General features: G+C 55.4%; 1 protein-coding gene across 4 annotated transcripts in view; it reads right to left on the bottom strand.

The window, feature by feature from the left end:
• SLC12A3 (solute carrier family 12 member 3) overlaps positions 1–23267 on the bottom strand; it is a 39877-nt gene extending 16610 nt beyond the window's left edge. For 2 of the 4 annotated variants that reach the window (XM_061134565.1, XM_061134583.1), the window contains exons 1-19: positions 22986–23267; positions 22408–22554; positions 20949–21024; positions 20201–20296; positions 19759–19898; positions 19256–19366; positions 18085–18196; positions 17156–17286; positions 12103–12187; positions 10964–11118; positions 10575–10682; positions 9989–10112; positions 8276–8377; positions 7217–7372; positions 6459–6558; positions 4981–5092; positions 4275–4415; positions 2804–2910; positions 913–995 (exon numbers count right to left, since the gene is read on the bottom strand). In XM_061134565.1, the coding sequence (XP_060990548.1) occupies positions 913–995; positions 2804–2910; positions 4275–4415; positions 4981–5092; positions 6459–6558; positions 7217–7372; positions 8276–8377; positions 9989–10112; positions 10575–10682; positions 10964–11118; positions 12103–12187; positions 17156–17286; positions 18085–18196; positions 19256–19366; positions 19759–19898; positions 20201–20296; positions 20949–21024; positions 22408–22554; positions 22986–23267 (2368 nt within the window). The remainder of the gene's footprint in view (positions 1–912; positions 996–2803; positions 2911–4274; positions 4416–4980; positions 5093–6458; positions 6559–7216; positions 7373–8275; positions 8378–9988; positions 10113–10574; positions 10683–10963; positions 11119–12102; positions 12188–17155; positions 17287–18084; positions 18197–19255; positions 19367–19758; positions 19899–20200; positions 20297–20948; positions 21025–22407; positions 22555–22985) is intronic. The other 2 variants (XM_061134575.1, XM_061134592.1) reach the window with 1 other exon arrangement.
• Positions 23268–23943: the final 676 nt, after the last annotated feature.

Genomic DNA, 23943 nt, shown 5'->3' with positions numbered 1-23943 from the left:
CTCAGCGGTGGGTGGGTGGTCCCAGAGCCAAGCGCCCTCTTTCCCCAGCCCTCCCCTTCTAGAAATAAGCCCCCTCCTCAGAGAGGCCCTTCTGCCCGTGTGCCCCTCCGTGTGGGCCTCCTCAGGACACCTCATGAGCTGTCATTGCCTGCAATGAGTCCTGGGTCCACCGCATTTCCCCCAGAATGTCAGCTCCTCCAGGGCAGACTTGGTTTTGTTCCCTGTTGAACGCCCAGGGCCTAGAGCCACCTCGGTCAGGAGGAGTGTGGCTGCTGCTCTGTAAATTCTGGTTGTGTAAATATTCACTGAACTACCAGCTGCCAGGCACGCCCTCAGCCCTCGGTGACCTGGGTGAACAAGACCCAGGCTGGCCTGCAGCCTCCCCTCTTCTCTCCATCGCACCACCCCCCTACCCCCCTCGTCCCCATTTGTCTTCATATGTGTTATTTCTATCACGCTTCTAAAAATATCTAATTCAGATCTGTTTACATGTGACATTAAACGTAGCACGTATCCCTACTCTCTGCCCCAGCTTTCACGGCCTTTCTGTGTGTGTTTTCATGCTCTGGAGTCTCCACGTGGCTGTCCGCCCCCGTCTTTTTCTCTCTCCTGTCTATTAGCTTCTCTTTATCCCATCTGGTTACGAAAGCTCTCATGGTGATTTGGGGAGCTGTGGTCCAGTCAAGCAAGGCCTTGAAGTAGTCACATCCCCTTTCAGGACCTCAGTTTCTCCATTTAGAAATCTGATGATTTCCATCAAAAACTGACTTTCTGGGAGTCTGTGACCTTTTATTCCTTACTAATTCCCCCTGTCTTCCTTGAACCACTTGGGGAAAAAAATGGGTTCTATAATTTCCTGGGATCCTGTTCTGTCTTTGTCGGGGGCATCAAGAAGGTCGGGGGGGTACTCACTGTGTGCCTGCATCACCTCTGAGATGTTGAGGCCCTCACGCATCCTCATGACACATACACCGTAGTTGAAATCAAAAGCGTCGCTGGAGAGAGAGGTCATGGGGTCAACCTGCTCTCGGCCCTGCCTCCAGCCCCCAGTCCCCAGACCCCAGGAGGCCAGTCTAGAGCTGACCCTGCCTCCCACCGTACTCTTCTCCTCTCTGGGCCTTGGTCTCCCATCTGTGTAATATGCAGGCAGGACTGGAGAGGTGGCCAGGACCCCTCTAGCTCTACTGTCTGAGACACTATGGATCCTGCAGTCCCTCCTGGGGGAAACTGAGTCAGATCAGTCTTGGAACCAGCCCTGTCCTCCTGATTGTTGCTAAGTAGTGCCTGACTCTCAACCCCATGGACTAGACTATAGCATGCCAGGCTTCTCTATCCTTCCCTATCTCCTGGAGTTTACTCAAACTCATGTCTATTGAGTTGGTGATGCCATCCAGCCATCTCATCCTCTGTCACCCCCTTCTCTTCCTGCCTTCAATCTTTCCCAGCATCAGGGTCTTTTCCAATGAGTCAGTTCTTCGCATCAGGTAGCCAAAGTATTGGAATTTCAACTTCAGCACCAGTCCTTCCAATGAATATTTAGGGTTGATTTCCTTTAGGGTTGACTGGTTTGATCTCCTTGTAGTCCAAGGGACTCTCAAGAGTCTTCTCCAGCACCACAGTTTGAAAGCATCACACATGGCTAATTTTCACAACTCTACCAACAGAGGTGGGGATGGGAATTGCTACCCCTGTTTGACAGATGCAAAATCTAAGTTTTAGGGAGTATCTTGTCTAGGATCACATGCTAAGAAGTGGCCAGTTCAGATCAGAATTAAATAGCTGAGGATGGACATGCACACAGGAATGGCGTCGCTCATGAAGACAGCAATGGGCTGTCTGTGTGGAATGTCTGGAAGATTCCCACCCCACAAGTATGTTTACTCTCTGGTTGACACAGTGCCCAAGAACCCTAGTAGGGTTAATCTACTAGGCTTAGCACTGCCCCCTCTGAACTCTAATCACAAATCTCTGGGACGGGGCCCTTTAGGCTTCAGCAGTTTGGAGTTTTGGCATATTGAAGCTGGGGGTTCCTACAGAGCAGGTATGCATTGCCTCCTGTTGTAATTTTGCTAGAGGCAGTGAGACGCACTGCTCAGTCATACAGCTGGTTCACAGCAGACCTGGAAGCCAGGCCCAGGTCCCAACACTCAACCTCATGTTTGTTAAATGCTCCAGCACACTGCCTCTCTATACCCCATCAAGGCAGAAAAGCAGCTTAGGCAGGCATTTTCTGGACTTTGCACAACAAGAAATGAAAGAGAAAGGGTTTGGAGTTAACCCTGAAATCCCCAGGGAGTTTATCCCCTGGTCCCATTCCCCAGTTTGTCGCCTCCTCGGAGGCCTGGTTTCGGTGGTACCACCTCACACCTTGAGAGCTGGGCATTTGCAGGTCTTCTGCAGCCCCCAGGTAAGCACATGATTTTCACCTAAGAACTCACATTTTCGACTTCTCTGAAAAACTAGATTTGGCAATGCTGGGTCCTCCTTTCTGCCTGGGTGCGATTAGCTGGAGCCAGGGAACACCTGTTCGCCTCCGTTTGCCACAGTCCCCACCGTTCCCTAATGCCCCACACCTGGCCCACTTCACTCTGTTACTTGCCTGTCCTCTGCCAGTCTGGGTGTCTATGACTCACAGGGGAGAGTGGGGAACCCTCAGTCTGTCTTTTCCTTCCTCAGCTTTGAACCAGTGGACTCAGCTTCTTACAGGGTCCACTGCTTCCCCTCTATGTCCCAAGGTCCAGGAGACGCCAAAGGCCCAAATCAGGAGACCTCAGGGCCTGTCCCGCCTGGAGACCTCACTCACTGCAGCATGCCAATGTAGTCCTCCACTGTGGCCGGCTGAGCCGACTGCCAGTTCTTCTTGAACCCGACCACCAGAATGTTGGGCTTCATCCTCCCGAGACCTGCAGCCTGCCAGGGGGTGGGGATGAGGGGAGGGGGTCAGGCCACAGCCCCAGGGGGCTCTGTTCTGTGACCAGGGTGGGGCCTGCTCTCAGCCCAGTTTCCCTCTCTGCCAGGTGTGGGGGCTCAGGAGATATATCCCTCAGTCCAAGGTGCTGGCTGCCTGGATACACCCATTGGAAAGGTGAAGCTACAGCCAGAGTTTTTTCCCGAGGCCTCTGCAAGCAGGGGCCAACGGCTGGACTGTCCCATTAGTTCTGGATCATCCCAGCTACTGTTTCTTTATGGAATTATTTCCTATAACAGGGGACTTGAATTTGGATGTCAAGCTTGGAGTATTCCTGGGTCACCTAATCCATACATCTTTTATATTTCTCTTCTTTTAATGTTAAACTTTTTTTTTAAATTTTTGAGATAAAGTTTACATAACATAAAATCACCCATTTAAAAGTGTATAATGTGGGAGAAGGTGAGGGTGGGATGTGTCGAAAGAACAGCATGTATATTATCTATAGTGAAACAGATCACCAGCCCAGGTGGGATGCATGAGACAGGTGCTCAGGCCTGGTGCACTGGGAAGACCCAGAGGAATCGGGTGGAGACGGAGGTGGGAGGGGGGATCGGGATGGGGAATACATGTAACTCCATGGCTGATTCATGTCAATGTATGACAAAACCCACTGAAATGTTGTGAAGTAATTAGCCTCCAACTAATAAAAAAAATAATAATAAAAAAATTTTTAAAAAAAGTATATGTTATGCATCAAAAATAAATAAATAAAAGTGTATAACTGAGTGACATTTAGTACATTTAAAATATCACACAATCATAACTTCTACCTTTGCTCCAAGTATTTTTATAATCCCAAAAGGAGACCTTGTATGCTCTTTTTTAATTTTGAGAAATATTGAAAACTATTGAAAAGGAGTCCCCTATGTTGACTCAGAATTAACAGCTGTTATTTTATCCATGCATCCCACTTTACAAATAAGAAAACTGAGCAATAAAATGAATTGCCAGGTGGAATGTTCTAGAACTTGACCCGAGTGGTGGTTTCATAGCACTGAGTGGTGTCTGCATATGTAAACATATATCAAACTCTACACTATTTCACTTTGCTGTCTGTAGATTATATCGTTAAAAAGTCCCCAGACCACAAACTGTGTCATCAGCTCCCACTGGTCTCCAAGGCAGTGTCCCCGGGGCCCTGGGCACTTGGAGAGAGTGCCCTGAATCAACACATCCAGAGCGGGGGAGAAAGGGGGCACTCCCATCGCAGCAAAAGGGGCTTCAACTAGCCCACCAGGGCATCCCACTTCCAGGTTGTCACACCGAGTAGTAAGGCCTGTGGGGAAGCCCCAGGCCCGCCCACCTGCATGAGAACCTGGACACCACTGCGGAGGTCCTCGGCGAGGACGTCGGAGTAGAAGGCCTTGATCTTCCTCTTGTTCAGCCACTTGGTGTGCCCGCTGGCGATGAGCCGGAGCTCAGGCATCCTCTGTTTGTGGGCGCCCTGTGGGTGGCAGGGATGCGTGACCTCAGGGGTGGCCTTTACTCTCTGACCTGAGACACAGCTCCTCTCTTGCCCTGGAGGCTGTCCCCTGGGCTCACTGCTGGTTTCCCTTATGGAATTAGGGGGACAAAAGAGGAGGAGGAGGGCTTCCCTGGTGGCTCAGCTGGTAAAGAATCCGCCTGCAATGCGGGAGACCTGGGTTCGATTCCTGGGTTGGGAAGATCCTTGGAGAAGGGGAAGGCTACCCACTCCAGTATTCTGGCCTAAAGAATATAGTCCATGGGGTCGCAAAGAGTCTCGCAAAGAGTCGGATGTAACTGAGTGACTTTCACTTTTTCACTGGGAGGGGGAAGGCTAGGAAAAAGATGGAGGGAGCAGGTGAGAGGCAGGGCAGTGGGGAGAAGCCAGTGAGACGGACAGGGAAAGGGAGAGAACCTGTCCAGGCTCCACAGCCTCTCCTCTGGCCCCTACCTCACCCCATCCCACTCCCAGCCTCAGGGGTGGACCCGGTGCCCAGCGGCTCCTCCAGGAGGACAGCCCCACCCTCCCTGCAGGGGACACTCACCATGAGCACGTGGCCACAGATCATCAGGCTGAGGTTCCGGGTGAAGGTGCCCACAAAGTCGACGAGGGCCGGGCGGAAGTTGGGGGGCCCCGTGAGCACCAGGCACTGGGGGCTGAGGAGGGGAAGGGAAAAGAGCTGTTAGGACAGAGTTGGGGGTGTGGATGCCAAATAGAGTCGCTCCAGGAGTTGCCCCAGCTCCAGGACTCCCTTCTTAGACAGAGGAACCATGACTTCTTTCCAGCTCTCTCTCTGGCCAGCCACCACACTGGGTGTCCCTTGTTCCTCCTGCTCAGGCCACCACATGCTCCGCTGGGGCGAACCTCCCTTCAGCTGCTCCACCTAGAGCCCCTGCTCCACTCGGCACAGCATGGTGTGAACAGAATCAAGACTGCAAGTGGGCAGGTCCCTCACTTACGAGATCACTGCATTACCGGAGAGTAAGAGGCAGCCAAGGCTCACAGTCAAGGGTCACTACCAGACTCAGTTGGAACCAGACAAAACTGGCCATTCACCAGCTGTGTGAGTTGGGGCCAGTTACTTAACCTCTCCTTGCCTCAGTTTTCTCATCTGTGAATGGGGTTAGCAGTTTCATATACCTCAGAGGGTTGTGCCGATGCTGTGTCGGTCACCTTGCACAGGATTGACACCTAGATACATCCGATTATTAACATTGTGATCTGTTGGGAAAGGGATCCTGGAGGCACAATTTTTCTCACTTAGGAGGGGAATCAGCTTCGAAGACTACTTGGAAGAGGCTCAGCACAGTCAGCCTCATGAATTATAACATCAGAGCAAGGTTACGAACACAGGTGGCCCTTGGGGTCTGTAGGTCCTACATCTGCAGGTTCAACCAAGTGTGGCGGGGACTTCCCTGGAGGTCCAGTGGCTAAGACTCTGCACTCCTAATGCAGGGGGCCCGGGTCCACCCCTGGTTGGGGAACTAGATACCACATGCTGCAACTCAAGATTCTGCATGCTGTAATGAAGATCAAAGATCCCACGTGCTGCAAATAAGACCCAGTGTGGCCAAATAAATAAGTATTTTTTAAAAAATCAAGCATGGAGACTGAATCTGGATGTGGGACCGTGGACAGCAAGGGCCAAATGTACTAGGCTTTTTACATAAGGGACTTCAGCATCTGAGGACATTGGTATCTGGGCAGGGGATGGGGAGATGGGGCTGGACCCAGTCCCCGGTGGACATGGAGGGATGTCTGTGTTGTCTGCGTGTGTATCGCAGACATATTCCATTGTGGAAATTTAGGTACAGACAGGCCACTAGACTTGCCTGGGTCCCACTGGGCCGTGTCTACTCTGGTCTCCTGACTGTTGGGCGATGCCTCCCCACCCTGCTCCCTCTTCAAGAAGGGGCCATGCCCAGCCTGGGTCTGCTGGTCAGGCGTCAGGTCTTGGCTGGGGATCTCCAGAGCAGGGTCAGGGCCAGCCCTGCACCCCAGGCACCCCGAGGCTGTGCTCACCGGTAGTTCTTGATGTGGTCCTCCACCTCGTTGAGACCCACAGAGTAGCTCAGGGCCAGGTTGTAGGAGCCCGCCTGTACCGAGGAGCCCCAGTTCACCTCTGAGGTTAGAAGTCATGGGAGAAACCAGACATTAAGTACGAGCGAGGGAGCATTGACCTTTAGGAACCAAACACCTGTGGGAGCAGTAGCCAGCCTGTAGTTCTGTTCCTAACCTTTGCACTTACAATACGGCTACATACACACATCAAGCTAGCGAACTCTACAAACTATTCTCCTCCCTTGACAAACAGACCTTCACAATGACCTCAAGTTCAACTTGAGAGTTCTAGGCTTTCCTGGAGTTCTTATCTCACCCCCAGAGGGCTGTCTCCTAGGATCCTTGCCTGCCTGCATGTAGACACCCCTGCCCCTGCATCCAGGCTCTGACTGCCTGCCTTTCTATCAGGCAGCCCCTGGCCTGGTACGCACACCAGCAGGCCGGCCGCTCTCAGGAGGTTGGACCTGAGCAGGCAATTCCAGGCCCTGGGTGTCCGGCAGGGGGTGGTCTAGAAGGAGAGGTGTGGACTCTGAGTGGGCACACTCCCCGGGGGCTCCTCACCCCATGGGGAGGGATGAGGCTGGAGGACCAGAGGGAGCCCTTGGGAGCAGAGAGTCTGAGACAGGCCCTCTGGCTGAGCTGACGGGCTGGCCAGCTTGGCAGCCTCAGGGCGAGAAGGGCACGACAGACCCCTCCCCGGGGCTGCCTGAGACACACACCTGGCTTCTTGTAGATCACGTAGAGCAGGAGGAAGAGGACCACACCGACGGCGATGAGGGCCGCCCACCAGGTGAGCAGAAACATGATGACCACGGAGATGATCGCCCCAAACAGCGCTGCCCACTTGCTGTAGTATCGGAACGAGGGTCTCCACCCTGGTGGGGGGCACAGGACTCAACACTCTGGAGTCTCCCTCTGAGCCATCACAGCTGGGCAGGGTTGGGGTGGCAATGCCCACAGCGCCCAGAGCCTGGGTCGCAGCCTTTGCCCACCCATCTCGCTTCCTGGGGTTGGCCTTGGAAACACTGATAGGGCCACGCGCCTGCCTTGGCTGGCATCCCCCATGTGAACAGGCATGGGCCCCATGTACCAAAGGGCAGGCATCCGGCTCTGGCCAAATACGCCCACAGGACATCCAGCGTCAGCAACAGTGCTGGCTTCCGGGGCTCGCACAGAGCTGAGGGGGTGAGATGGAGGGGAAGGAGCTGATTCTGCGTGGCCCACATCTGCAGCCGCGCCAGGGCCACCACTAGTGACAGCCACCCCATGCCACAATTCTAGGCACCGTGGTCCACGGCCTAGGGAATAGGTGACCCGGAGACAGCTTATTGGCAGTTTGGGGACAGTTGGGAAAAGTCTTCCTGGAAGACTCTTTGCTACCATCTGCCAGAAAGTATTCATAATAAACATATAAATCTATGATGTCATGAGTGGCGCCCCCTGGAGTTGGGCAAGTGCAACCTGCAGTCACTCTGTGACTGGTAATTTTCTTCCCTCTCTGGGGAATCAGGTTCCTGACTCCCTTAGATCTGGGGGAGGAAGGCACAAGAAAGGTCTCTGCATACTGTAAACAGTGTATGAATCCATGTAGAGTGTACATTGTAAGTGCCTGCTAAAGGATAGCTGTTATTATTATTATTATTGAAATGTTACCTTTAATTGACTCCAGTTTGACAGGTGACCTTGGTCTGCCAGCCTGCACCCATGTCGTCCACGCCCCACCTCCATACCCCAGCCACAAGTGTCACCTCCCACGGAGAGGTGAGGGCCTTGCTTACCAGGCGAGTTGGTGACGGAGGCGTGGAAGCAGCTGAAGTTGATGAGGGCGTAGGAGCACAGGAAGAAGTTGGAGATGATGGGGGCGATGGTGTTGAGCTCAGCTTCAGGGACCCAAGGGAGAGGGGAGACACTCTGTTGGGCAGCTCCATCACAGAGTGCCCAGAACCCTCCCTCTCAGGGTAAGGGAATGCCAGACGGGCCAACGAGGCTCAGGGAATCTCAGCTTTCTCATCTGTGAAAAGGGCCCATCATTGTGTGAATCTCAAAGCCCATTTTCTCGTAAGCTGTAAAGTGTCAGCTCTGTGGAGGACGGACGGCAATGTGAGGGTAGATCCTGTCAGGTGACAGAATGACCCAGGACAGTGACTGTCACTCCTTTTTGTAACCACAAATTATAAAAAGAAATACATCTTACAATGCGACCCATGCTATCTGTTATCTGAAACCTTGAGACCACATCACAGTTCCATCCACAGTGGAAACCTGCTCAAGAACTGACTCCTGCCTTTCCCTGTCTCACGAGCCCCCTGCCCTGGCACCCCAGCACACTTCTGCACATGAATCCTTGTCTCGGGGCCTGCTTCTTCATGATCCCCAAACAAGACGAGCAACTCTATGTGCCAGGTCTTCTGTACACGAGTCCATTGAATCAGCACAAGAACCTGCCCAAGAGCATCTGAGATCACTGTCCTCCATCTGAGGTCCAGGTCAGAACCACCCAGAAGAAAGGACATCACATTGGAGGAGGGGGTGGACTGCAGGGTGAGCAGGAAACATGAGGGACGCCGGGCCTGACCATGTGTTTCGACCCCCTGGGTGTGGCCCTCCTGCCTCTTCATCTGGTGTAGGACCCAGTCTGGAAAGTTGCCCTCGGGTGGAAGTGGGGCTAGACCATTAGGCTACGTCTCCTGGGTTGGCAGTGCTGGCCTAAGTCGCAGGGATTCAGCTGTGGCAGGAAGGCGACCCCCAGTCAGGGGAGGTTCACCAGTCACTGACCCCGCCCCATTCCTGCTTCGGGAGCAGGGCCAGGGGTCTTCATGGCCACAGCCCTTGCTTGGTCGGGTCACCTCTCCCCTAGTGCTCTCTCCTAGCAAGTTCTGCCTTGTTGGCTAAGTAAATCAGAAAGTACTGGGGAGTGGGCACACACGAGTCTGTGCATATATGAATGCATGTGTGTGTGTGTACATGCATGGTCTCTTCCTGCCCTTCAGCGACACACCCTCTACTCATTGTTGCTCCCATTTTGCAGACAAAGAAACTGAGGGTCTGGGAGGTGAAGACGAGACAGGCCAGGGCAGAGGAGAGGTGGCCCCAAAGATGTCGGCTGTGATCAGGGGCGCAAGGTCACACAGCCGGCACATGGCAAAGCCAGGATAGAGGTCAATCTAGCTAACTGATTAACTGGGATCTTTCTTCAAGGGCATCCCCTGTCTCAGACCCCAAGGGACCCAGTAGCTCAAGGTCTGAGAAATGAGGTTGGTGTAACTTCTGCACCTACAGAGATAGTGACCCAGCTGCTTATACCAGCTCCCGAGGAGCAATCAGTCACTTGCCCTGTGTTCCCAGTGTTTCCTGGGGGCTGGTTCAGACCTGGGGAGGGAGGGCCCCAGATGCCAGCAGCACACAGGAGGGCAGAACCAGGGAAAGCAGGTCAGGCCCTGCCCTGTGGCCACCCGGAGAGGTGGCGGCCCTGCGTGCCCTCGGCCACTCACCGATGATGATGAAGGCCACGGCGATGGCATAGGCCAGCAGGTAGCTGCGCACCGGCTCGTTGTTCTTGCCGTAGCCTTTGCCGAAGAAGCCGATCAGCGGGTACAGCTGGTCCAGGCACAGGCACTGTGGGCATAGGGCGACGCGCTCACCCCCTGGCCGGGACCTGCCCATCCCCTCCCCTGCGGCCACCTGCACCCCAGTCCCTGCTTGCTCTCTCAGTGACCTCGGCAGGACACTTCCTGGCTTCTGACTCTGTGAAAGAGGGGGATCTCCCACCTGGCTTCTGTCTCTGTGAAAGTGGGGGATCTCCCGCCCTCCCCACTTCACCACAAAGACTGAAAGGGGGCTGATCACATCGGAGGGAGACTGGGAGGGTGGGCTGCAGATGGGGTGCCAGTGCAGGGAGGGTGCGGGGTGGGAAAGGTGGGTGCTCTTCAAAGCTCAGCGCGGCGAGGGGGCTGCTTCCTGCAGGCCTTGGCTTTCCCAGCTCCTTTCCCTCCATCTAGACACCAGGTCACACGACTCCTCCGGCCTCCAGAGGTCATCTGGCCTCCCAGGCCCTCCCGCCCGCTCCTGTGGCCTCACCTGGAAGACTTTGGCGGCAGAGACAAGACAGGCCAGGGCAGAGGAGAGGGTGGCCCCAAAGATGCCGGCTGTGATCAGGGGCGCGAAGCCTGATACCATGCTCATAGTCTGCAGGGACATGGGGTTTGGGCCTCCGAGGTGAGGGGCTGGGCCCAGAGCCCCAACCTGGGTCACCCCAGTCCCCACGGCAAGCAGGGACTTGGTCTGGAAGCTTCTACCTGAACCTGCAACCCTCACTGGGGACCCAGTGCCTGCTGGGGCAGGAACTGGGCCTGGAGCCCCTGTCTGAAGCTCTTTCCCCAAACCTGGGGCCATCCCCCAACCTTGCCTTCTCCAGCCCATCCCAGCCTCCACCCGGCCCTCCCGGCCGCTGGCGGGGCCGTGCGTGCCTGGTAGTAGTTGATGAGGCCGTAGCGGCAGCTGTGGTGCTGGCTGCACTCGGTGAAGTTCCAGCCATAGCCACAGGCCAGCCCCTCGCAGGCGCCTGAGCTGGGGGTCACCGTGTCATTTAGCCTCCCAGAGGCATCTCGAACCACACAGGAGCCTGGGGAGGAAGGAGGGCGTGGGGTGGACTCCCTCCCCTCCTCCCTCCCCTCCTCCCTCCCCTCCTCCCTCCCCTCCTCCCTCCCCTCCTCCCCTCCCACCCGGAAAATGCTGGTCATGTCTGCAGAGGGAGAGATGCCACTGCTGGGCCGGTTCTTCCTTTGCTTTGTAATAATAATGATGATAATCATTTCAGCTCTATGCAAGAGCACTTTTGACTTGCCAGGGCCTGTGTTAAACACGTTAAACACTCCTGGGAAGCAGGTATTTCTATTATTTTTGTTGTTGTTGCCATTCTATAGAGGCAGAGGGAGCCTAAGTGACCCAAGGTCACAGTGTCCTCCTTATAATGGAGACCTGACTTTCAGGCCGTGAGTGGCCATGGCTGGGCCATGTCCCTTGGCCATCTATCTGTGAGCAGCTCACCTCGCACAGTGGTTACTGAAAGCAAAAGTGTGTGTGAGGGTCTCAGTGAGAGGCGAGTGTCAACAGCCCAGGCCTGGGTCCAAAGCCCTACTCTACCACTCAGGCTGCGTGACCTTGGGCAGGCCACTTGACCTCTCTGAGCCCTTGCTTTCTCCTCCATCAAAAGGCAGAAATGACCAGTGCCTGGATTAAATGTAATAAGGCATGTAAAGGACTGAGCCCGTGATAATAAGTCAGTTGCTAGAATCATCTTCTTTGTCCTCAGCATCACTGTTTTTATTATTATTCCTAGAGTTGGAGCTTGATTTTTCCTACAGGATTTTACACGCTTGCATCTGTAACCTGAGGTTTGAAAGGATCAGAGGAGCCTCGTGTGACCCCCCCATCTTCACTACAACTACCTCCCAACATAGATGTTCTGGTTGCCATCATGGTGCCCCACCCAATAAAATTCATGGCTGCACATGCTGGTGTTGCCATGTCCTCCCGGCCCAGCCCTCCCTGTTAGAGAGCCGACTGCACCCTGGGACCCCTCCAGTGCTCGGGGCCGGCAGCTTACCGATGGTGGCCGAGATGGCCAGGTAGGAGACGGTGGTCCAGAAAATGGCCATAAGCGTGCCCTTGGGGATGGCTACGGCAGGGTCCTGGAGGAGGGAGGGGGGAGGGGGTCAGGTAGCCCCTCCCAGGCTCTGCCCTTGTCAGGTTGAGGGTGGGGCAGCCACCCCTGACCTTGGCCCCTCAGAGCCCCTTCCCAGGGACACCTAGAGACTGAGCATCCACAGAGGAGGACAGGACAGAATGAAGATGGTGGCTGAGACCACACCCAGGGAGCCGGAGCAGGGAGAGGAACCCCTAGCAGTTCCTCTGGTCCCTGAGGACACCTGGCCAGTGCTTGCTCTGGGGGCAGCAAGGTGGAGGGCTCCTGAATCAGCCTGTGTGCATGCGTGAGTGCTCAGCTCTGACTCTGTACGACCCCATGGACTATGGCCAGGCTCCTTTGTCCATGGGATTCTCCAGGCAAGAATACTGGAGTGGGTTGCCATTTTCTTCTCCAGGGGATCTTTCTGAGCCAGGGATTGAGCTCGTGGTTCCCTCATCTCCTCACTGGCAGGCAGATTTTTTATGACTGAGCCACCTGGGAAGCCCCCTGAGTCATCCCGCCTGCGGTCAGATTCAGGTGATCACCGGGCAGTGTGCCTGTCCTCCCACCCCTCGGGCCCTCCAGCCTCACAGGGATGCTGGCGAAACAAATCCATCCTTGTCAAGCTCCTAGACCAGGGCCCAGCTCATCAGTTGCATGTAATCCCCATTACGCATCAAGTGATTTGTTTGATTACGCAGCCAGGAATATATAGACCAGTCCCCAGCTCCCTCCTTCCTCTAGGACAAAGAACTCTGCTGGGGCTTTCCTGGCAGTAACAGCAGACCTTCACACCCACATCATGTGCTTCACTCTTCCGGGCGCGTCTTCAGGCATAGCTTCCTGAGAGGTGGCTGGTGGGGACACTGAGGCCAGGGAGCTAGGAGGAGGGCCCAGTTTGCAGAGCCTTAAGCAGCTCAGCCCTGACATGTCGAGGTTCACAGCCTCAGACCTGCCCCCAGGGGTCACTGGTCCTGGGTGGAGGGATATAGGCTGGGGGTTTTACAGTAAGTTTCTGGTCCAGGTATGGGCCCCAGCCTGGAGGGGAAGGCCACGTCAGCCATGGGAAGTCAATTGGTAAACCTGCCTATCTTCCCTGGGCCATTCTGCTCGCCACTCAGCTGGCAGATGCAGAAAGCATCAGAGGTGACAGAACTTGGAGGGACTGAGACACCGTTCAAGTTCATGGAGAAGTCAAAACAAAGCTGGTCATGGTCCGGCTCTCTGCCTCAAACACCGGGGGGCTGAGATGGAAGCCATGGTCACTCTGTGATGAGGGGGCCCTGAGGCCTGGCCCAAGGGAGGAGGTACAGGTGGGATCCTGCCCACACAGGGCAGATGGTGTGCCCACCCCAGGGAGGACTGCAGTGCGCCGGGGAGCAAGGCGGGGGAGACACTGCCAGAACCCTGGAAGGCCTCATGGTGGAGGGGATGACTGAGGTGACTCTGAAGGTGCTGGGTGGGGAGGAAGGGGGTATGGGCCAGAGAGAAGAGGGAGTACAGGTGCCGAGCTGAGGGAGGCTGGCATCTCTGGAGCATCCTAGCTCTGAGGTCTCTGCTCTGCAGCCGTGGTCCAGCCAGCCCTGCCCTGAGAACCAGGGGGGTTCGCTAGATCAAGCACACAGGGTCCCTGGGCCCAAGGCCAACAGACCAGGTCAACGGCCCATCTCACCTGTGATGGGATGAATAGTGTCTCCAAAAATTCACGTTTATCTAGAACCTTAGAATAGGGCCTTATTTGGAAATAGCATCTTTGCGAATACAATTAGTTAAGATGAGGTCATATGGAATGAGGTGGGTCCTGCGTCCAATGACTGGGTCCTTGTAAGAGGAGGAGAGACATGCAGAGGAAAGGCCATGTGAGGACAGAGGCTGAACTGGAGGGAGGCAGCTATAAGTCAAGCAACCCCCGGGATTGTTGGAAGCCTCCAGAAACTGGGAAAGGTTGAAGGCAGGAGAGTGGGATGACAGGGGACAAGATGGTTGGATGGTATCACGGACTCAATGGACATGGGTTTGAGCAAAGTCCGGGAGATGGTGAAGAACAGGGAAGCCTCGTGTGCTGCCGTCCACAGGGTCAAAAAGAGTCAGACACGACTGAATGACTGAACAACAAAAGAAGGTGGAAGAGGCAGGGAAGGATTCTTGCCTAGAGCCTTCAGAGGAGCACAGACTCTACAGACACCGTTGTTTGGACTTCTGGCTCCTAGATCTGTGTGAGAATAAATTTCCGCTGTCGTCAGTCTCTAAGTGGGTGGTAATGCGTTATAGTAGCCACGGGACGTGAATACCCTAGGCCTCCACCCCGCCCTCACGTCTTGGTCTGAAATCTCAGAGCCCAGCTCACAGATCAGGGATATCTGGGTCCACATCCTGCCAAGCTCTCGCTGGCTGTGTGCCTTGAGACCAGCCCCTTACCTCTCTGAGCCTCAGCAGCCCTCCCTCCTCCCCTGTGAAATGAGAGAGTAGGCTGGCACACAGCAAGGGCACAAGCAAGCTCACCAATGTGAGCGGTTAGGTCACCCAGCCTGGCACAGACCCCATGGCAGTCACTAGAAGTCCCTCGTCTCGGTCCCCATCTCCCCATCAGAAAACTGACTTCATTATAATGCTTTCCTTGGCCTTGGCACAGGGTGGTCATGAGACTGCTCTGTAAGCATTAAAGGGTTGGGGGGCGTACGGGGTGAATGGAGACAATGACAACCTTGTCACCACCCCTTTAGGGCTTGGCTCACATGTCACCTTCTCACGGGTCTCTGGCCACCTTAGCCCCACCGCCGTCACAGGGATTCCCTCCCTGCTTCTCTGCCTGATTTCTCTCCCCATCCCTCAGCCACCATCAGGCAAACTACACGTCTTACTTATTTGTTTGCTGATGGTCTCTCCCGCGAGGCACGTGAGCTCCATGAGGGTAGGAATCTGTGTTTTTTATTTACTGCTGCTTGCTTGCTGTCGACAAGACCCTGGCATCAAAGCAGGTGCTCAAAAACTACTGGCTGAATGAAGAAGTTGTAATGAAGTTGAGCCTTCGGTATTCTAGAAACTTGGCATTCCAGCTCCTCTGACCCCTGTGTGCGGGGCCCTGGGCAAGCCCCCGACCCTCTCAGAACTGGGTCTGCTCCTCTGTAATGGGGGGACAGTGATGATAGAAGACTATGGTGGCACCAAGGATATTATTTGTAAAGAAGGAGGCACCGGGACTTCCCTGGTGGTCCAGTGTTAAGACTCTGAACTCCTAATGCAGGGAGCCTGGGATTGATTCCTGGTCAGGGATCTAGATCCCACATGCCTCAACTAAGGCCTGGCACAGCCAAATAAATAAGTTAATTAAAAAAAAAAAAAAAGAAGAAGGAGGCATTGTGCTGGCCACAAAATGACACTGACCTTGACTACTGGCCCTTGACATCTCCTCTGGGCTGGGTGCCTTGCTAGAAGTTTATGTAAATCAGCACGCTGAACCCTTCCTGCCTTATGAATACACGGCTGCGTGAGTCCCATTTTACTGTTGGGGAAGCTGAGGTCCAGTGAGGTTTTAAGGGACTTGCATACAGTCCCCACGAACAGGACTACTCTTTGCTGAGGACGTGCTGTCCCACGGAATGGGCAAGGAGCCAGAGCCAGGAGGAAGGGGCCCCTTTAGGATTCAAAGGCATTTAAGACAGAAGAAGTCACCCCTCCACCCCCAGCTCTGGAACAGCCACTGGGCCCTGACACCTGCACACTGGGCTGGTCAGTAATCTAAGAAGCTTGATGAAGCGTCTAGATAAATCCCCAGGCTACGATTTTCTACGACGGGGCTGGGAGGGGGATCCAGGCCACTGAGCTCATGCCTGAGCTCTGCCAGGACCTCAGGACAGGCAGACCAAGCCCCTGCTGGCCAGTGCCCAGAGAAGGGAGGGGAACTGGCAAAGACAGCCTCCCTCTGAATTCCAGAGCCAGGCTGCGTTTGAGAATGCCTCCAACGCATGATTCTTAATTCATTCAAGAATGTGATCAGGGAGCACTTTCAAGCAGAACTGGAGGTGGAGGGTGAGGGTTCCCGGCACAGAGCCAGGCTCCTCTCTGTTCATCCCGACGTGTGTACCAGATCCTTGGTTAACCCCTGCTGGAGAGGACTCCGCCGGCACCAGCTCCACCTCCACCCAGAAGTGTTGCAGGAGCTCCTGCCACCTCAGCCTGCACGACTTCCCCACTTTATTACACACTCAACTTTGCTCTGACACTTCCCGTTTGCCACATCCCACCACCGTCCACTCGACAGACAGGCACCGGGCACCTAGTGCATGTCAGACGCGAAGCTGGGAATGCAGACATAGGGTGAGCCTCCAGCTCTCCAGATGCAGGGGACAGAGACATTAGTGGCCTGACACCCCTATCCTAGGGGAACCGTGATGCTGATAGCAGGGTGGGGAGAGGTGTCAGGATGGAGGTGTGAATCTTCAGGAGGGACAGATCTTTGCAAGGTGAAGAAATGAAGAGGAGGAGCCCTAGGCGGAGAGCACAGCAGAGGCAGTGGTGGGGAGGAGGGACAGGGGAACGGGGTGAAGCAGTAGACCCTGAGGGCTGGGTGGGGCTCATGGGAACAGCAAAAGTTCCTGTGGGGCTGGGGCCTCCCAGGCCAAGACAAGGAGCCTGCCCGATCAGGATGGTGGAGGGCCCGGGAAAGACATGCCTGATCCCGTCAAGTATTGGAAGGTCAGGCTGGCTCAGTCTGCCCCTTAGGCTGGGAGTGCCAGGATCGATGGAGAAGACCAGCCCGTTTGGGGGTGGCCTTCAAGGCCTAGCGTGCGGTGGTGCCAGTAAACATCTTCGGAATTGAATGGGCTGAACAGGACGGGTTTGGGCTGGTCTGGACTGAGTTGAGCTGAAGTTTAAAAGCTCTGGCCCTAGGGGCTCAATGCCTAGCCTGGTGCCCAGTAGGACATCCTGGGAGGAAGGACCAGGAAGTGGGAGGGATGGGTGCCCTGCTCACCTTGAGGTCCCCAGAGATGTTGGCTCCTGCCAGGATACCAGTGGCCGAGGGGAAGAAGATGGAAAACATCCCGAAGAAGCTGCCGTCCATGCCTCTCCATTCAGGCACCAAGTTTTGGACAAAAATGTCCGCTGGAAAAATGAGGCCTGAGTCAGGACCTCCTGGAAGGTCTGGCACCCCTTTCTGGGCCCAGCCAGGCAGGCAGGGGGCTCCCATGGCAGCTCATGCCTCCCCGTATAAGCGAGCAGGATCCTACGAGGCCTTCCCAGTACAGACCCCTGCCCTTGTCCTCTGCCTGCCTTTTGTCTGGTAGGGAAAAAACCTTAGTCAAAGAAGAAATTTAATCAGAGAAGTGAGAAGATGCAGAGAGAAAGGAAACCAGTCAAGCAAGACAAAATAATAATAATTCAGCCATTAAACAAAGTACCTCCTCTTTTGCCACAAGGGCTGTAGATAATATTCTGAGCCAAATCCTTTCAACTGTTTTGCAGCCACTGACACCCCCACCAGGTGGGAGAAGTTAACTGTGTGCTGCCCACAAGCACGGAGCCCCCAGACCAGCTGGAACCAGAAGGTTGATGATGCTGACACCCGATCCACCTCACCACCAGCCAATCAGGAGAAGGTCCTCGAGCTGATTACACCCCGACAGCCCCCTCCCTCTCCCTGTCTTTATAAATCTTGCCCTGAAAGCCTTCAGGGAGGTTGGGTCTTTTAAGCATCAGCTGCCCTGAACTCTTTGCTTGGTGCCCTGCAATGAACATTGCCCTTTCCATCACCACAGCCTGGCGTCAGTAGAGGGCGTTTACTGCACGCAGCCAAGTGGACACTAATTTGGTTAGGTAACAGCGCCCTCAGAATGGGCCAGATTGGGGGGCAGACCGTCTCTGTCTCTGGAGCCACAGGCAGGGGCCCCAACCCACACGTACCTCGGTAGCTGAAGAAGCCTTTGGAGGCCTTCTCCTCAGATGGGGGGATCAGCGTCCCCACCAGGTAGTTGGCAAACGAGACCATGATGACGAGGAAGAAGAGCACCTGGGCCTGGGAGGAAAGGAGCCTGGAGGTCAGACAGGCTGGCCCTGCCGCTCAGGGAGCCCCAGTGGGGAAGAGCTTGCCTAGGTCCCTCACTCTCTCATTCGTTCGTTCAGTCAACACCTATTATGCTGCAGGCTCTGTTCTAGGAGCTGGTGATACAGCCAAGCTCCTGTCTTGCAGACAAATGAGGAAGATGAATCAGAGAATGGATGGGGGTGTCACGGGGGTGGGGTTGGGGCTCCTTTAGCAGGGAGGCCTGGGAAGATGTCTTCAGGTTCCTAGAGGAGGAGGATAACGGAGCAGCAGCATGACAGGGGCATTAGCTTGCTGCTTTCAAGGAACTGGGAGGAGACATGGAGCTGGAGGTCAGAGGGGGAAGGTGAGGACGGGATACAGGGCTGTGCTCGCCAAGTCTGCCACTGAGGCCCGACCTCTCCTCCCTCGTTTCTTGCTGAACCTCTGATCTGGGGCTGGGCACAGGTTCAGATGATGCCCACATTTCCCTAGGCCCCCTTGCAGTATGGTGTGGCTACAGACCACATTCTGGCCAATGGGATATGAGCAGAAGGAATATGTATAACTGCCAGGCTGGGCCGGAAAAGTAAAAGGGGACAGGGATTTTCTCCTTCTCACCCCCGTTCCCCTTCCTGGGGCTTCCCTGGTGGTGCAGTGGTGAAAGATCTGCCTGCCAATGCAGGAGACACAAGATTCCATCCCTGGGTTGGGAAGAGCCCTTGGAGGAGGAAATGACTGCTGACTGGGCTGCGGACATGGAAGTGGGGGCCGTCATGGGCCAGGCAGATGAAGGCCACACCCCAGGGATGGAGAGGCCACAGGACGGAAGGAGCCTGGGTACCTGCCCCCCACACCCCCACCCTGGGGCCACACACACGAGAGAGAAACAAACGACTCTGGCCTGAGGCCCCCTTCCTTAGGGTCTTTGTCACAGCAGCAGAGCTCAAGACCCAGCTGATACACACAAGAGGCGGAACCAGGAGCCGGTCCCAGGACTCAAGCTTCTGCACTTGACCTTGCCCAGTCCCCTCTCCAACCTCCTGCCCTCACCTTGGACTCCCACTCCATGCCAGCAAGGGAGATGGCCAGCAGAACAGTGACGGTGACCACGCCGATGATGCGGATGTCATTGGTGGGGTCCACGATGGGCGAGCCATACTCCTGGGGGAGGGGACAGGCCAGGCTGCGTGCTGTCTCTGCACAGCCCACCCCTCCAGGCTCCTCCACCTTGAGTTACCTCATTTATGGGTGTCTGCTCACAGGAACACACACACTCAACCCCCTTCCCTGCCAACAGGTCCTCCGTAGCAAATACTGCATGGGCCTGGACAATTTGGCCCTAAAGGCAACACGCACCCTAGAAGGTGGTTTCTGGGAATAGTCTTTATTTGCTGAGATCATCATAGTCACCTGCAGTGGTCAGACTGTGGCTTTGGTCCCTGATGGGAAAGCTGGGCAGAGAGAGGGGCAGGAAGGCCTGGCACAGATGGGGTCGGGGCAGAGGCAGCAGGCCACCTGGGCTCCCTCTGCCCAGGCTCCAGCCCCAGCCTCACCTGGAGCAGGTCCCCCACAGTCTCTGCGAAGCCCACAGTGTGCATGGCCACGCCCACGGCGTTGGCAAAAGCAAAAATGAGGCCGATGGAACCGCCGAGCTCTGGGCCGAGACTCCGGGAGATGAGGAAGTAGGTGCCACCTGTAGCGGACAGAGCCAGGAGCCATGACACGAGAGGAATTGGCTGGCTGGGATGGACTTGGGGCGGCCAGAGCTGAGGCTGGGAGGAGGTGAGCACGGGGCCCAGTGGTCCATGGGGGAGGAGAGACCCAAGGCCACCCCGTGGGTGTTGAGAGACTGCCCAAAGCCTACATCTGCAACCAGAAGAAGCATTCCCTGTTTGGGCTTGGGGTGGAGGGTAGGGAGTGGTTGAGAGATCTGCCCCCAGGGTGAAGACACAGGGTCCTACCAGAGGAGGATCTGGGGGCAGGGGTGGGGCCCACCTGACTTGACCTTGCCGTTGGTGGAGATGGCAGAGATGGAGAGGCCCGTGATGGAGGTCACGGTGACCGAGAGCAGGATGATGATCCAGGTCAGGACTGTGGGGGTGTGGGGGGGTGATCGTCCCAAAAAGCGGTAAGAGCATTTCCAGAATGAGAAACCCGAGTCAGCTAACGGATTCACCATGGGACTTAAATCACTGTCCTTCTCTCTGTTCTCTTCTGAAAAATGGGTCTCTGTCTACCTCATGGTATACTCTGAAGAGCCAGGGAGCTGATAAGCCAACGTGTAAAGGATCTTTACATATGCATGGGGAGGTGGTTTTTTTTAATAATAAAAAATAAAGTAATAGTTACCTCTTGCTGAGCACCGCTGGGTGCCAAACTCTCTGCTGTTTTATGCACATCAGAGGAACAGTTATTGCCACATTTTGCTAATGAGGAAACTAAGGCTCAAAGAGGTTAAAGGCTTGTCCAAGGTCACACAGCATGCTACAGAACCAGCAGCTGCTCTTTCCTCAGTGAGAGATCCTAACCCAGAAACTCTGTGCGAGGAATTTGGCCCCCAGAGCTTGACTTCCTGAGGGCAAACTGAGCCAGGGAGCGCCCCCAGGCCTGCTGACTCCACATGCAGTGCTCCTGGACCACACTGCCCTGACCTCCGTCACTGCAGGGCCCCGTGGCTCCATAACCCGAGTTCAAGACTGGGAGGACCGGGCCCCGTCCCCCGCACCCCAGAGGCAGCACTCACCGATGCCCGCCTGGGCGGTAATCCAGGGGAGCCGCAGGTAGAGAATCACACCCCAGATATTGAGCATGCAGCGGATCTGGGAGGAGAGGGGCATCAAGGCCACCTGGGGGCTGGGTACCCCAAGATCAAACACACACATCCCTGTCCCCAGTCATGGCACGGCATCGAGCACCTAGGGCACACCTGGGCTTTCTTTGCTTCACCCACTTGAGCGGGTGCCCACTTCAGTGCCTCTCTGGTTCTACGGGGCAGGGAGGGGAGGGGTACCCAGAGACCCACCTGTCCCTCCCACCACTCTCCTGCCTTCCTTCCATCGAGGCCTGAAGGTGGGCAGCAAGTCTAACACCTCTCACCCCACGCCAAGCACACGGTACTGTGTCTGCCGGCCCCAGTCATGGCCCAGTGGCCGACTGTTGGCCCACAACCTGGCATTTAGGGAGAATTCAGTAAATGCCAGCTGAGCCGATGCCCCACATGCAAGCAGAAGTCAGGGCTCAGGTTGCGGTGACTCCAGCTTCCAAATTTAAAGCCGAACTGGAGACCACAGCTGAGGCTGGAATTCCCACGTGGGAGGGATGTGGTGGACTTCGGAGTGGGACAGGTGGCAGTTGCCAGTCTTGGAGATTTCTTTTTTCTTTTAGTCTTTAAAATTTTTTAATTTAATATAAAAAATTGAGGTATAGTTGATATTATATTAATTTTGGGTGTACAACAGAGTGATCCAAAATTTTAGGCCCAGGAGATGGCGAAGGCCTCCATATGTGCTGAGGTACTGAATGGGGCCCACACCGGGCTGTGGGCACCAAGGGAGGGAAGGAGATCCAGACGCTGGATCAGAGGGAGGGGTGACCATTCAGATGGAGAAAGAGGCACAGCCCACAGGGAGTTGAAAGAGTTAAGGTCAGAACCTAGGCCTCCTGCCTCCCAGAGTGGGACTAAAGCTTTCTCCTAGCCCTCATGTGATGCCCTCTGTAAAGTCCCATAAAGTCTTTCAAAGTCAAGTTCATTAGACTGTTTGCTGTCTCGGGACCTAACACGGCAAACCATCTCCTCATCGCGGAGGAGAGAAGAGCTGTGGATTTGTGTTAGGTGCTGCCCTCTCGTGGCTCTTAGGGGGAAACACAGTTTCTCCCAATAACTCCAAGGCAGACATTGATTCATGCACTTTATATCTATTAATTGGTTAAATGCTGATCATTTCATAGATGAAGAAAGTGAGGCATGGACAGGTCACATGATGAGTGGAACAGTCAAACAGACGTCCACCCAAGGGACAGGCCTCAGCCTGGGGGTAAATGGAGGTCAGGACACAAAAAGGTAGAGAAAATCTGAGATGGCTATGCAGATGGGGAAACCAGGTCTTGGGTCTGCCCTGACCACTGCCTCTTGAGAGTCAGAGCTGAGCCTGCACAGAGCTCTGTCTCCCCAACCCCCATCCCTGGACATCCCATCCACTCACCATCACCCCTTTGACCCAGCCAAAGCGCACAGGCTCCTCAGGGTTCTTCTCGCCATTGGTACCTGCCTCATCCTCCACCAGCCCATCAGTCATCTCATGGCTGGGCCGGCTGTCAAAGGCGAGGGCCTGCAGGTGGCTGCCTTCCTGCTGGGAGCCCAGAGACCACGGGTCAGGCAGGCCGGGGTCAGGACAATCCAGCTCCCCTAGCTCTCCATCTTCCACCATTCAGCCTCCAAGGCAGCAAAGCTAGTAAGCCCCCTCTCTGCTGCAGACCTTCCCTACCCTTCTTTCCTCATCTCCTTTAGGTGTGTGAAACCTCTCTAAACTACTGGGAACTCATTACTGCATTGGGAAACCCTAGATTGCTTGACGGGGTTGCCAGACTGGGCAATAAACATTACACCATGTGCCCAGAGGTTTACAGCTCCCATGCCCACACTTCACACGGGCCTCTCAGCCCACGAGGAAGACCCCTCTGTGTCCCCATGACACAGATGGCAAAGCTGAGGCTCAGAGAGGTTAGGCAACTGGTGGAGGTCACAGAGCAGGAAGGTCTGCTCTTCTGGGATGGTGTTTACCTTGAGGAAGGAGTGCAGGTCGGCCAGCGTGGGCCGGACCTTCCGGGGCTCGCCGGGCAGGGCGCTGTCGGCATAGTGCTCGTAGGCGGGCACCACATCGACAGTGTTGTAGCCAAAGGTGCGGTTGTAGAAGGTGTGACCGTGCGTCAGGTGGCCAGGGTGGCTGCTGTCATGGGCGGCCGGTGGGGGGGGCTCCTCGCCCCCTAGCAACGTGCGGATGGTGAAGCGCCCACTGCACAGAGCAGGGTCCCTGGGCGTCTCCGACACTGGCAGCTCTGCCATCGTGGGCTCCGGGTGTCAGGGGAGGGGGCCAGGGTCGGTGGGGACATGCAGGGTGGCTTTATAGGCTGGGCCCACAGCAGGGAGGAGATGGGGAGGTTGGCCCAGACCGCCCACAGCTGGTCAGCAAGGTCCCTGGACAGGGTGGGAGGCAGAGCACGTGCCCATTGCTGACCTGCCCACCATCTGATCGCAGAGATAGCCACTGGCCTTGGACTGGGAGCTGAGGCTGGCCCAGCCCCTGGGTCCTAGGGAGGCTCTTCTAAGTCTGGGGGCAGCAGACATCTGCAGCTGAATCCCAGGAAGGAGTGGACCCATAGGGACACTATGAGCGGCCCCACTGGGGACCCCAGAGAGCCTGATGACCCTCTCAGAAACTTCTTGTGTCAGTTTTATTTACTTAGCATTTTGAATAGCTGAGTGGTATGACATTTAAAACGATGTGTGTGTGTGTGCTCAGTCACTTAATCGTGTCTGACTCTTTGCGACCCCGTGGACTATAGCCCACTAGGCTCCTCTGTTTCTGGGATTTTCCAGGCAAGAATACTAGAATGGGTTGCATTTCTTACTTGAGAGGATATTCCCAACTCAGGGATCAAACCCACATCTCTTGAATCTCCTGCATTGGCAGGCAGATTCTTTACCACTGTGCCACCTGGGAAGCCCCATTTAAAACAAT

Source organism: Dama dama, chromosome 4 (assembly GCF_033118175.1).
Source record: "Dama dama isolate Ldn47 chromosome 4, ASM3311817v1, whole genome shotgun sequence".
Lineage (NCBI taxonomy): Eukaryota > Metazoa > Chordata > Mammalia > Artiodactyla > Cervidae > Dama > Dama dama.
Note: the sequence above shows the minus strand (reverse complement) of the source record. Positions and strands in the feature narration are given on the sequence as shown.